Genomic DNA, 15,968 nt, shown 5'->3' with positions numbered 1-15,968 from the left:
AGAATTAATCATCGAGGATCTGCAACGAAAGAATTGCAGGCTGATTATAACATAGAATCTCCTATTAAAAACTATTGGCAGTTGAAAAATACGCTTATAAAGAAAGTTGCAGAATTGTATGAATATAAGGTCAGAGTAAGTTTTAAAAGTGTAAGACTAGAGAAATGTAGAATGTTGGAGTTTTCGCCAAATTATAAAATAAATCCAGAACTGATCAGTAATAAAAGAATAACGATATAAATATGGCCAACATTTCAGGGAGATAACATAGTACACCATTGCAAATAATCAATTTTATTATAAATTCTATTGTAGAATACATATAAAATTTGATTATAAAATTGAATACTATAATATATATTTGTTTTAAGTAATTTAACACTTAAACTTTGATGAAAATTGTATTCTATTGTAGAATACATATAAAATTTGATTATAATATTGAATACTATAATATATATTTGTTTTAAGTAATTTAACACTTAAACTTTGATGAAAATTGTATATTTTCAAAACTGATCCTACAACAGAATAATTCTGGATGATTATTATTATATTATAGAATCATGTTGAGATATTGCATAATTTTAGATGCGTTTTGGGATAAAAAAAAAATGAATAGCTTCATTTCAGTTTAATATTCGAAATTTGTAATTATATTCCATAAAAAAATATAATAGATATATATTATGTATATATTTATAATGGTGTGCTACATAACTTCATATTAAAAAGCATCTCCAATGGTGCTCCTAAATCATTCCTTAAATAATAATATAAAATGTGGCTGCCAGTGAGTTAGTACATTGAATAACGTGTGAGCTCCAATGCTACTCTTTATAGTTGCTCTTAACTCATATTTTATTATTATTTGGGAGAAAAGTGAATAGAAATAGAAGGAAGTGATTTTTTAATTCAATGAAAATAAGTTAGGAGCACCTGCATGCTCTTTAAGAGCAACTCCAAGGGGCTCTCTAAACAAGCTCCTAAGTCTAAAATTTAGGAGCAAATCAAAATTTAGTGCTCCAATGGGCTCCGAGATGCTCTTTAAAAATTTAGGAGCCTACTATCTCTCCTTTATTTTAAAGAGCATCTAGTAGCTCCTAACTCAATATTATATTATTTTTCCTTCAATCTTCTCTCTCTTTTAGTTAACTTTTTCACTCATTTATATAAAATAAATATAAAATGTGAATAAGGAGCCAAATATAAAGAGTAGCATTGGAGTTCTCACGTTTTCCGGTGTATTAACTTATTAAGAGCCACATTTTATATTATTGTTTAGGGAATGATTTAGGATTACCGTTGGAGATGCTCTAAAAGAAAAGAGAGAGATGAAACTCTTAAATTTTTAAAGAGCTATTAAGAGCCCATTGGAGCTCTAATTTTTCATATCCTCCTAATTTTTAGAGTTAAGAGCTTGTTTGAGAAACGCATTAGAGTTGCTCTAAAAGAATATGCTATGGAGTGCTATCCTAAATATCGTATAAATTGTGAAATCAAATAACTGTATGAATTCAGATTTGTAGTACCAAAATTGTTTAGGGAGGATCACCTAGTTAGGAGATTGCAAAATTACTTATTAGTGCACACAAGAGAAATGATTGACAGGAGAAATAAAATGCCATTACTACAGCAATTTGCGGGATTGCAACATAGCAGTAGCAAAATCATAAAACTGCAGCTAGGAATGTCGAGTGCTGTATTAAACATTTAATTTGCTGTTCAGCAGATTTGATAAATAGGTATGTGAGATGGTGAAGGTGGTAGTCTATTCTAGTGGGAATTTTGTTTTGATCATGTTTGCAAATTCATTATACTTTTTAAATGGGGCTTCCTTCACACCGCTGATTATATAGTTCGAAATTTATTATTTATAATTTAATTTTAATATCATTTTGTCAGTGATTTAATATCATTAAAGTTTATAATTTTTCCAAGAAAAATTCTATGATAATTAATTGTAGTTTAATTAAATTATATTAATTGATTAATTATATTTTATCTTAGAAATTTAATTTTTATAATATATTTTTATATTATAAATCGGTAGTATAAACAATAAACATTTATATTATTTATCGGTAATGTTTTCTAATAATAATATGTCATAATTTAATTTTTGATTAATTTTAAATCACATTTTTCATATTTAATATTTATTTATAAGAAAAAAGATATTATTTAATTTGTATGATTCATGTTTGTCTTGGATATTGGCAACCTGTTTGTTAACGTAGAGTTAAAATGATCGTTCCCGTTACTATCTCACTAACTGGAGATGCTTTTTCATTGTTTACATAATCGTTTATATTTTTATTTCTTAGAAAATAATTTAGAAATGACAAAAGAATATGTGAATAAATTCTAAAGCTTTTTTTTATTCATAACCAAGTTCAGAAGAATTTTTGTGAAAATTTTGCCACCTTCTAAAACAAATTACAAAATTACTATATTTCTGAAAATATTTTCAAAAATACTGTGGTTGCATATGCAATCATATTTGTAACTGTCAGCAACCATATGCAATCAGAAATGTAACTTTGAAAAAAAAATTATAAATTATATTTGTTTGCATACGAAGTTGCAAACAAGACAGAAAAATAACCCCTAATTACAACTTAAAAAACAACTAAAATAACAACCTAGAAATTAACTCTAAAACAACTCAAAATTCAAAATCAATTAAATTTTCAAGTTGAACAGCACTAGCGTTCAGTTGCTGAGCTTGAAGGCCTTAGCGACGCTTCTTAAGCAAGCTTGTTCTCTCCTATTCTTCGGATCTCCACCATATTATCTTCTCGCCGTCGCCATCCTTCCTCGGCGTCGACGGCGACTTTGTACCTGCTCCGGCGAACCTTGATTCTCGCATTTGGCCTCAACAACATACTAATCAAAATAGCTTGGATATTATAGATACAGATGAAATGTATGTATAGGTTTAGATTAGCAAAGCGGATGAAAATCTAGAGAGACGTGAGAAAGTGACAGGGTGGACCAGGCGGTATTGTTGCGGGGCTGGAGGTGTGGCCGGAGGTGTAGCAAATGAGAGGGTTTGAGGAGGAGGGGGGAGACTCTATTGCTACGATGAGATATTAAAAATTTAGTCGGTCGGTACTTGAATCGATTTATGGGCTACTTATATAAACCATTATCCTTTTTAACTAAAATTATTATCTTTTTTATATTTTCTAACTAAATAACTCAATTTTAATATAAAATTGGACAACATAACAACTATCTTTTTTTAACTAAAACACATTATTTTTTTCAGATTCCTAACTAAAAACCGTTTTTTCCAAAAATAACATATGCAACATACATATAAAAAAGAAGATATTATTATATATAATTATTAATATACAACTGATGATATGTTTCAATTAAATACATTAATATTATTTTTAGTTACTCCATGTTATCATTTTAAAGTAATATCATAGATCTATACTATCTATTTATACTAAATCATACCATATATTATTATTATTATTATTATTATATTAAAATACAAATACTAATAATTCTATTAGATGATCCAGTTTTATCAGATGGTTGGTATTATTCTACGGGTCTCCTTAATATATAACGTATTCTAATAAATATTTTTATTATCAATTAAGTCAAAACATTTAAATATTTGGTATCTGTTTATATTTCAATTAAATTCAAAATATAGACAGTAAAATTACAAATGTTATAAATTTCCCGTAAATGACCCGGGCTATAGAGCTAGTTATTATTTATATTTTAAGAAAAAAAACAAAATAAAATGTAGGGCACTCCCAAACAAATTTATACAACAATTAGATAATATATTCTCGTTACATCTATTTTAAATTTTCACCAATATGTCATATATCTTTCCCTCATCTTTTAATTTTTGTTACTGTGAAATAAATATATAATCTTAAACTAGTCCGGTAAATCAATACGATAGACATGCAGCAATCATGTAATATTGTGATGCTAAAGGTATGATCAGTGTTTCATGTGTTTGTTGAGTATTATGTTGTGTTTGGTTGACGTGAATGATTCCGAAAGGAATGAAATGAAAAATGAACTATGTTATGAGCAATTGTTAACAAATTTCATTCCTTATATTATGGGCTAGAGATCATACTTTCAATTTGAGATGGAATGCTCCATTCTCTCCTACCCCCAATTTCTTCTCAAATCTCATCATAGCAATTTTGAACTCACGTAAATTTATTTCAAAACTTCCCTCCCTATCTCTATTAGTTTCAAGTAATTTAACTCATTTCATTCCATTCTTCCCAACTAAACACAACATTAATATCACTCTTAAGATGCTCAATTGAAGTTTTAGAATCTGTGTATACATCTGCCTGTTGCCCTGTCCTCAAATATCTTTGTATTGAACAGAGATATTTGATAGAAGAGAATTGAATCGATGGATGAGAATCAGTATAAAGACTTGTTGCACATAACAAAGAATTGCAAGCTGATACCAGAACATAAGATCGCCCCCATTTAATACAACCGGCAGTCGATAAATATCACAATAGTTGCTAATACATGATGATGCTCCTGGACTCCTGCTTAAGAAATTTCATTAACGTCACAGAATTGCAGGAAAAAGAAACTAGAACTACCGAAATAAAGATCAAAAGAAAAACAATATTGAATTATCACTCGAACTTGGTTAGTGTACTGTGTGCTAATAAGAAAATCGATGAACACCAAGATCTATTCAGGTCTATCTAGTTGTTAGTCTCAACTCCCATGTAGCTCAGATGTACTCACTTAAACCCAGAGTCTGATGCACTCATAAAATTTTGTTAATCAGTCTCTTAAGATCTCTGATTAGGCCCTTGATCAGCTGCATCGCTCAAACCTAGCAAAAAGAAAAAAGAAAAAAAGAGCTGCATCAGCATCGCTCAAGGTCCTGACCTGGTCATGCTTTTGGCTCGAACATAACTATTATTTCAGTCGTAAATACAACTGAAAAAGACTCGAACATAACTTCTTTGTGTGCACACTTTTCTCCTGTAACATTATTGGTATCTTCTTACAACTAGCTTAGTTAGCATCTTGCAAGTTAATGGGCATCACTAAACTTGGTAAATAGTATGTGTGATGATCAATTAAAAGATACAACACTATGTAATAGCTATACTTTTAAAAGTAAAGTATGTGTAATGATCAATTAAAAGGATACAAAATTTGAAATATTAAACACTGTAGTGGATGCATTTGCTGGGTTTTCGTATCCGAGCGTCATTATAACAGAAGTTATGTTATCTTCCCAAACCAACGATAAGTGTTTCTTCTGTCAAAAAACAAAAAAAAACCATAAGTGTTTCCATATTTCTCAATAAAAGTCTGGAACTCAACACCAAAAAATAACACTCTGGAACTCAACACAAAAATAAGTATAGGTTGCCTTAATCTTAATATATCCTCAAACCCTTTTACTAACCCTTTTACTAACTAACTGTGTTAACATGGGTAACCATAATTTCTGTAACTAGTTACAATATTTTTATGATAAATATCACTACATTTGTATTAAATTTTCGCCAATGTCTCAAATATACTGATCATATATCTTAATCCTTATCACACAACTTAATCTTACAACTTTCCTTCTGTGAATAGAAAATTGTAGGGAAAATAGATTTTTTTGTCACCGAACTTATTATGTTTTTAGAAACTTGCCACTCAACTAAATTTTTTTTCCTTTTAGTCACTGATGTTAGGTTTGGATTTGTTTTTAGTCACTAACTTAGGTTCGGATATAATTATTAGCATTGTGATAATTTTTTGTAGCATCATTAATACATAGTGATATTATATAATTTTTTGATAATATGATGTATGTTTATATCTTTGTATGTAGCAATAATAACATAAAATGAGGTGATATAAATTAAAATCAGGAAAAATCGTAATTAGAATTTTAGAAATTCATTAAATCATCAGTATGAAATCAATGACTTCAAATAATTTATGCTCTCCATGATAAAATAAAGTCTAATTGAATGATATGATGCATCATCTTTCACTATTAAAGTTTCAATCACCTAGTTCAGCCTAAGATCTCTCTTAAATTTATCCTCGTAATTTTTAATAACTTTATCTTATTATAATTTTCAAGATAAAGATAAATAAATAGAGAGAAAAACTTAATCTTCGATGATTTATGAGATTTTCTTTTTGCGTATAAAAATTCAAACACTAAATTTTTATTCGAAAGAAAGAATAAAATAATTTATTAGAGTACACTTTTAGAAACCGTAAAATATGTGTTTAACTCTTATCACCGAAGATAAACGATCTTGGGTACATAAAAGTACTATACATAAAGATAGACATATATCAAATCATCAAAATATTACAAGTTATCACTATTTTTTAATAATACTACAAAGAATTAATATAATGGTAATAATTAAATCCGAACCTAATTTTAGTGGCAAAAAAAATTCCGAACCTAACATCAGTGACTAAAAGGTAAAAAAAATTAGTTGAGTGGCAAGTTTCTAAAAACATAATAAGTTCGGTGACAAAAAAATCTATTTTCCCAAAATTGTAATATTAAACAAGACCGGTAAATGAATATGCTAGACATGCAGTAATCATGTGTTATGTTGAGATGTTTATATTATGATGATGTATTCATGCGTTTGTTAATTAAGTACTGGTATCATATATAAGAAAGCTCAGTTAGAGTTTTAGTATTCGTGTACACATTGACTGTTCTCAAATATTTTAAGTCAAAGTAAGATACTTTGCAGAATACAATAGAATTAATGATCGAGGATCTGCACACAAATTTTGTTATGCAGAAGAACGAAAGTATTGCAAGCTTAACATAGAATCATCTATTAAAATTACCGGCAGTTCAAAACATGCTATTAATTTTTTTTGCAGAATTCTATGAATATAAGGGCAGAGTAATAGTTCTCGTGCCGAATCATAAGAAAAAATAAATCCAGAAGTAATCATGGAATAAAAGAATAACGATATATTATTGTATAAACTGCGAAATCATATAACTGTATAAATTCAGATTTGTAGAACCAAAATTGTTTACGTAGGATTAGCTAGCTAGAGAAGATTGCAAAATCGCTTATTTTTTTAATAATTTTATGTTTGTTTTTTAATTATACTATAAATAAACGTTGATTAATAATGAGTAATTAATTAATTAATTTTAAAATGTATAATAATATATATTAATTAATTTTTAGATATTTATGATTTTTGGCAAATTCTTGAGGTGATCTTTGTTACCGGTTTAAACAGGGATTGAAAAATAAATAAATAAATATTGGCGTCTAGACGAATTCGGAATATGGATGCACATTGAATCCATATGGTATCGATTTTGGATTTCGAATTTGGAAGGTGGGATAGCAATCCTAATCATGATACCATAATAATCTGTTAGTTGTCCTATATATAATATAAAAGAAAACACTCTTACATATATTTTTTTTTGTCAGGATCTACATTCTCATAGATGAGTTTTATCATCGATACAATAAGCATTTCTTACATATAATATTTGATTGAAAAGATAATATAATTTATTATATATTTTGACTAGAAAAATTTATACATATATTTATATAAGAAAAATATATAAATGATATCTAAATAATTTATACTTGAATTTATATGAACAAAATTAATTTTTATAGAAATAAATGTTCGACTAGAAAATTTTATAAATATATTTATATAAGAAAAATATAAAAATGATATATAAATAATCTATACTTGAATTTATATGAATAACATTAATTTTTATAAAAACGCTGTTTTGATTCTCGTTGGTGTTAGAGATAAATGCCATGCAGCAGGAGTATATATATACAGCGGAGAAGGACCGGGAAGCATAATGGATAGAATAATTCAGATTCTTTGTTATGTTGACAGTAATCTCGAACTTATATCGCATTCAAGCCTAGTTTATCTATTAATTTTCACCGATATCTCAAATATCTTTCAACTAATCTTTTAATTTTATTTTAAACAAGTCTGGTAAATCAATACATAGACATGCAACAATCATGTAATGTTGTGATGCTAAAGATGTGATCCGTGATTCATGCGTTTGTCGAGTATTAGTATCACTCTTAAGATGCTCAATTGAAGTTTAATTAGTATTTGTATATCCTTGTGCCTGTCCTCAAATATCTTTATATTGCACACATATTGACACTTGGCAGACAAGAAAAGAATCTATTGATGAGAATCAACACAAAACTTCTTGCACAAAACAAAAGATTTACAACTGATACCAGAACATTAAATCTCCGCGATTAACACTAACGGCATTTGATCATATCAGTGTAGACTTATACAGAATTCTGTTAACTACAGTTTTTTTTTAATTTCCTAAGTATAAGAGTGCGTAGAATAGCACGTGGTCTAAATGCAGATATCACAGAATTGCAAGAAAAAGAAAACTAGAACTAACGAATTAAGGATCAAAGGAAAAACAATATTGAATGTAATAACTAGATCATCATATAATTGTATGAAAGTAAATTCTCTGAATATTGTTTATCTTGAACATTTAATTTGCTAAAAGTTCATACGATGGTGGTTTAGCGGAGTGAAATAGGTGTGATGGTGATTGAAAGAAGGTGTCAGTCTGCATTGGTGGAGTTACAATATAGAGGATGTTTAGGATCAGTTTAATAAATTCAATATTATGAAATATTAGAGCATCTCCAACGATGTTGGCTATAATCGCTGACTAAATTGAACTTGTAAGACATTATGTAAAATTTGTTGAACCTATAAGACATTGTACTTCAGTGGTATTGGCTATATTGGCTGGCTATAATTTAAAAATAGAATGTTATTAATATTTTAGTTTGTTAAAATAGAATATATTAGTTTAATATGATAATAAATGATGTGCAATCATCCTACAGATTTCTTACAGACCTGTAGAGGTTCGACAAATATAGTCATCCATAGAAGATTGGCTAAAATTATAGACAACAGGTTCACGTTGGCTAAATTTTTTATATTTGGAATGCCAACTCACTTTTTAGCTAAAGGGTTTGTAGGGTTGCAGATGCTCTTATAGTAGTAAACAAGAACTAAAATGTAACTTAAAATGAAATAAAAGACTAAATTAACACGACCAACAATGTACACCTTTTGAATTGGCAAAACCAATCGGATGATTCAGCAAATTAATCGCTAATTCATATATCACATCCATCTCTTCTTTTTCTCTTGCAATTTACAATATATTTGGTTACTTCCATCTTTAATATTCGTCAATATCTCATAGGTACTTGTAGCTACACTTTTATCTCAGAACTGAAAATGGAACCTTAAACAAGTTTGCCAATTCGACAAACATGCAACAAACATGTATAATGTTTTGTTGCTAAAAGTATGATGCGTCATGCGTTTGTTGAGTATTAGTATCACTCTTAAAAAGCTCATTTGAAGTTTTAGAGTAGGTTTAATATTGAACACAAATACTTGGCAGATGAGAAAAGAATCAATTCTGTTAACTACAATATAATAATAATTTTTTAAATTATTTCTCAAGTATGTGAGTATGTAGAATGGTCGTCTACAAAATGCTAGCTGAGATCACAGAATTGCTAAACTAACAAATTAAGCATCAAAAGAAAAATAACACTAAATTTGTAAATCCTGCATCATCATAAAATTATACGAAAGTAGTTCCTCGGTACAAATATTATTTCTAGAATTCTGCAAATCCCACAGATGATGCAGTGCACTGCAGAAGTATTGCATGGTTTCACAAAATTTTAACCAGAAAAATGGTATGGGGAAAAGTAGGGCTGTAAATGAGTTGATACACTCGATAACCGCTCGGTGATCGGTTCGAAAAATGCTCAGTTTGAGCTCGGTTCGATTCATAAACGAGTCGATCTTGAGCACAATTTTAAGGTTCGTTTTATAAACGAGCTGAACTTGAGCACAGTAGAGTTCGACTCGATAGCTCGCGAACAAGTTCGAATTATGAGTTTGTGAACATGGTTCGTGAACTTGACTCGTGAGCGTAGTTCGTGAACTAGCTCGTGAACATGGTTCGTGAACTCGGCCCGCGAACATGGTTCATGAACCTGGCTCGTGAACATGGCTCATGAGCGTGTCTCGTGAACATGGCTCGTGAGCTTAGTTATTATGAATTTATAATAAATTTATGATTCCTTAGAGCATAAACTAAAATATTGTTAAAAATTTAATTAATTTTTTTTAAATTAAATTAAATAACAAACAAGCTCGTAAATAAGTTTATAAGCATAAGCTAGCTCGTTAGCAAAGTTTATTAAACAACCTCGTGAACAACATTAATGAGCGGTTGGTGAGCAAAAATTCGTGAGACATGTTAAAAGCTCGTGAGACATGTTCGTGAGCGGTTCGCGAGCCGTTCGTGAACAGAGTTATTTCTTAATGAGTCGATCCTCAAACAATATTTTTAGTTCGATCCAAGCTCGAGCTCGAGTTCGAGTTCGCTAATTTTTTAACAAACGATATACGAACACTCTAGAGCTCGGTTCGGCTCGGCTCATTTACACCCTAGGGAAAAACATAGGCATTATGGGAGTTGAGTGTATGGCACTAGTTCTGCAAAGATTACTAGTTGGGCCGAGGTGGGCCTACCATAAGCAGATCCACTTATGAGAATGAAGCTTCTTTACGAGACTGAAATAATTCAAAGGGAAGGCCTGTACATGGCACCTCTGGAATGGGATTACTTTACTCATTGAAGACTTTTAGGTTGTCATGTGAGGATGGACCAACCTCCTCCACTTTTAAATATTCCACCAATAATTTACACATTTATTTTAATGTGATGCTAATATAATATAACTCTGCAGCTAGTACTGTTTTGTTGCCGGAGTACTCTTTGCCTGGCTTGATAAAATTTTGCTTGGAAGATATGCTTGCAAGTTGCAACAAGTTTTGTGATCTATGTGACAAATATATGAACAAAAATGATTAAATTCGATTCCTCGATTTGTGATTTTTTTTTAAAAAGAAGAGTACAATGAATTAGACAGATATAGAATATTTAAATATTTAATTATGGTTTTGTCTTTATCTTAAAAAAGTGTTAACTACAAATGAAAATTGAAATATAAGTGAATAATAATTTTTAATTATGTGTTTGGATAAATTTTTTGGTGCTTATAATTTATCGGATATAAAAATTATTAATACAATAATAAATTAATATAGATTATCTTTTGAAGTGGTCATCTATATTTTATAAAATGAAATTTCAAAAATTAAAATAAGTCAGTAAAAAGAGATAAATTTGTCCGCTTTTTAAACTTAATTGTAAGTCAGAAATTAACTCTTTACAAAAACTATAAAAATAAACTAATTTAACAGCAAAAATACTGAGCTCAAAACACCCCCAAAACCCATCATTTTGCTTAACTATTTAAGTGTGCGAAAAGGTGAAACTTAAAGTCAAAAGCCACTCGTAATAATGAAAGAAGTGGCAACATCATTAGACAGATATCGAATATAAAAAAGGTGTGATAATACATTATATATGAATAAAATAGAGAGGGCTGGACATAAAATACCCACACACAAGAAGTATATTACAGATTTACATATGCCAAGCAAATAAGCAACACAAAACTTAAAGATAACTCTTGAATCTTGATCATCGAATGTATAAAAGTTGGCAACCAACTTTTTTGACCTACAACCCCACCACAAAACTAGAAAATTAGCAAACAAGAAGCACATATTAGAAAAACAAGCACCATCAAAAGCAGTAGCTTAACTTGTTATCATATAACCAACAACCTACACCAAACAAAACCCATTATCCCTTTAGCTAGAACCATAGTTAGTTACTCTAGATCTTTATAACATCCATGGGAGAAAAAGAAGACAAGAAGAAGAAAAAGAAGCAAAAGCACCAACACCCAAATGACCAAACCACAAAACAGCCTTCATCAGACTACTCATTCAAGCCCATCTCTGATGTAAAAGGCCTCCGTTTCGGCGGCCAGTTCATCGTGAAATCATTCACCATCCGCCGCGCACGCCCCCTAGAGCTCCTCAACCTCCTCTCCCTCGAAAAATTCGATACGAAAGCCGCCACTTTTCCATCCACAACAGCCTTTCTGCCAACAAACTTCACGATCCTAGCGCACCATGCATGGCACACCCTAACCCTAGGGCTCGGGACAAAGAAGTCCAAGGTGGTATTATTCGTATTCGAATCTGAAAAAATGAAGGCGGCCATGGAGCGGATGTGGCCGCCCGAAATACCCCTCGGAGAAGTGAACAAGAAGCTGATTCGGGGATCGAGTGGATGCGAAATGGCGAGATTTAAGTTCAGAAAAGGGTGCATTACGTTTTATGTGTACGCTGTACGGAGAATCGGGACTCTGGGATTTTCATGTGCGGATGATCTTAGGTTAATTCTAGAATACGTGGTTGCTTTAAATGATTTCTTGGATCACACGGCTATGCTTGCTATGCCTAATCAGAGAAGTTTAAATTATGCGGCTACTACGGCTCAGGTGGCCATGGCTCATTGATTTGTAATTAGCCGATTAAGTATACTTGTTTTTAGTTCTTTTTCATTTCTTGGTATAAATTTGTGCCTTTGTGGTTGTTGATTGTATTGTTGTACATCTTGTTTTGGTGCTTTTTTTTTTTTTTTTTTACCTTGTTTCCTGGGAATCTTGTTCTTTCCTATACTTTTTAGGTTATTTTATTACTATGTAGCTCTTATCGGATCCTGTATCGGTAAGTGGTTTTTGCCAGCTGAGTAGGAATATATGTTATTGAAAGCGAATGTTAGTGGAGAAGCTCGGGTCAAAAGTCAGATGATTATTTGATTATGTGGGTGAGATATGATGAAGTGTAAGAAATTAGCTCAACAAAATTCTTCATTAACAACTATGTGAGGTAGCCGTGAGGTCACGTAGCACGGTCGTTGACATTTTATAATATTAACATATCTATAAAAGATTATTTAGACAAAAGTTAAGATTTATTTTTTATAATGATTTAATGTGACAAGTACTCATCTTATATTATTTATTTAGATAATTTATATTATAAATAATTAATGAATTATAAAAATAATTAAAAAAACAATTGATAAACTGTTTATTTTATCATTGAAATTGATTTCTATTAAAATTTACAAAAATAAAAAATTTAATCAAGAAATATATTATACTAATTTCTGGTTTAAAATCAAAAACACTTAATTTAACCGGGTATTCCTTTTGTCAGAGTCCCTTTGACTTTTCCACGTAATTTGAGGTGAATAAAAACATATCTCTACACATTATTTTTTAGATTTTCATTTCTTTGAACAAAATTATAAATATTATAGAAAAAGAAAATTTGAAAAATAATACATAAAGATATATTTTATTGGCATCTGAAATTACTTAGTCAAATCTAAGGGACAAATCTACTGTTATGGGACAGACGGAGTATAGAAAACCGAAAACAAATGTTTGTACAGATTGACAAAGTTGAGCTGCATATTAATGATATTCTTAACATGGTAAATATATTTTGAAGCGGGTAAACAGAGGTAAATCCCTTTGGAGTACTTCAGTAAACAAAGACTCAAGTGTGTGTAACTGTGTACAGTACTCCTACTTACTATAATCCATTCAGACACTGAAGTCCTCAACTCAGCTGCAATTAGTCAGACATTGAACCCCGATATCTCGTGAAGAGAGCTCTGGTTTAACCCGTGAATCGGTAACATGGCATTTTTTAAACAGTGCACAATTTTTGTTTAGGTGGTACAACTAATTCACTTCTTATCTATCAGCTACATCGTTACATAGCCTAGTTTGTTTCGATGATTATTTGGATATAAATTGGGTGCAAGTGTGCAAGTGTTTGGTTAGATGATGTCTAAATATGACAAGAAAATTTTAAATTCGATGATATTTGTAGTTATCTCAAAACATGAGGACTTAATTACTAGATTCATCATGATCACTCCAAGTTACATAACTTTTTAATATGATCACTTCAAGTTACCTAACTTTCCCTCCATTCCATTTTAAGTGTCATTTTTTATTTGGCACAACTATTAAGATGTGCAATTATTAGGCTATATTATCATTAATGTAAGGTTTATTTTCCAATTTTGTCCATCAAACTATTATGAATAGATTTTAATGAGAGTTTCAAAGGTAAATAAGGGTATTGAGGTAAAAAGAATATACACTTATATTGAGAACATAAGTAATTGTCTTGAAAAATTAAATATGATACTTAATTTGAAATTCAAACTCCAACCAAAAAACGACACTTAAAAAGGAATTGAATTGATATGTTCGACTGTTTACAGAGTATCGAAAAACTTGCCACTACAATATTGGCCATCTCAGGTGTCCGACTCAATATTGTCTTTGAACGTAAACAAAATCTGGTTATGGCCTTGAGTGGAGCTTGGTAGAATATTTGAATAAAGTAGTAAAGTAAAATGTTGCAAAGTTGAAGAGAAATGATGTTACATATGTGGAAGGTGATAAGTGATGATCACACTTGCAAGAGACACGATATGGCGTGGAAAGCATAGAGCCCAGGCCAGCAACATGCTTGCTCAGATAAAGCCTGGAACTCGTCAAGGACCTTCTCTCCACCTTTTTTCCCCACCTAAATAATTCATATGCATATAGAGTCATGGACTTAAGTCACAACTACAATTTATTTATTTTAAATTCAAATTAAAATTATACGGCTGAGAATTAATTTATACTAGTATATTGTCTTAAATTAAAATATAAATAAATACAAAGTCGGAGACAGTAAATTTGTGCCGATAATAGACACGTAGCAAAATGAGAGAGTATTATGCATATCGCATATTCAACACCTTGAGTATGCTTCACATTTAATCGTTGTCCTCACTAAGGTCAGGTCCTTGCTATTGTACAATTTACAATTGTGCGGTGCCCCCCTATTTTTCCCTGGGGACACAACTTTTTCCTAGTTCAAGCTGTAGCAACTTAACGTTATTGTCCTTTTGCCGCTTTATTTGAAAGGTTTTACAGTTAAAACTGTAAAATTATTTTCAATTTTTCCAGACACATATTAAATATTAACTTTTTATAAATTTAATTTCTTTTTTTTTTGGACAATGCAGGCTTATATGCCTTACAAATTAATATCTGTTCTAATAATTCTCGGAATGAACCAGAGTCGAACCCGGGTAACCGGGATAACAGAGGATAAACCCACTACTGGGCTATCCGATCATGCTAAGCCATATACAATTTAACTTTTTATAAATTTAATTTAATTTGATTGACTTTTATTTTTTAATAATAATGTCCTTCTTTTATATACAAAAAATACAATCAATCAAAATGCATAGAACTTAATGTTTAACATGTACTATGGACACACTAGACAAATCGAATTAAAATTGAATTATTTTAAGAGTATTTCTAATTTACTTTTATATGCATAAATTTACTGTTTTTTGTTTAGATGAATGATTTTTATCGGTGAAATTTTTTGTACAATCATCATTTTCAATGAGATCAATGAGATTGGAGCCTAACAGAACTCCATCATCTAACTATACAATTGAAAATTTGTTGTTTTTTATATTATTCAAAGATCAAAATTTAGTTCTCTACATTAGAAAAAACATTATTATCCCAAAAATGCATTTTATATACAATTTCAATAAGAAAACACGTAACTATATAAATGGCAAATAAAACAGTGCATTACACGAGTTTTAACTAATACTAAGATTCTTATTTTTATTTGAAATAATCAAGAACAATATTTAGGGTTTAATTTCTAAAGAAATATTTCCTAATTAAAAATTCGAAGGTACGAGTTATATACAAACCACCCTCCACATGGATTAACATTGACACAAGTGATCAAGCAGGCCCGAGTAAAGCTCGTAATGAGCCCAAAGCAAGTGGGCTAGCCTATGAAAAATAGCCCGGACCCATCCAGTACAC

General features: G+C 30.2%; 1 protein-coding gene across 1 annotated transcript; it reads left to right on the top strand.

Annotated features, from left to right (window-relative positions):
- The first annotated feature begins 11,668 nt into the window (after window positions 1–11,668).
- LOC108211716 (uncharacterized) lies at window positions 11,669–12,738 on the top strand. Its single transcript, XM_017383387.2, has one exon. The coding sequence runs from the start codon at window positions 11,871–11,873 to the stop codon at window positions 12,540–12,542; it is 672 nt and encodes a 223-aa protein (XP_017238876.1). The 5' UTR covers window positions 11,669–11,870; the 3' UTR covers window positions 12,543–12,738.
- Window positions 12,739–15,968: the final 3,230 nt, after the last annotated feature.

Source organism: Daucus carota, chromosome 3 (genome assembly GCF_001625215.2).
Source record: "Daucus carota subsp. sativus chromosome 3, DH1 v3.0, whole genome shotgun sequence".
Taxonomy (NCBI): Eukaryota; Viridiplantae; Streptophyta; class Magnoliopsida; order Apiales; family Apiaceae; genus Daucus; species Daucus carota.
Note: the sequence above shows the minus strand (reverse complement) of the source record. Positions and strands in the feature narration are given on the sequence as shown.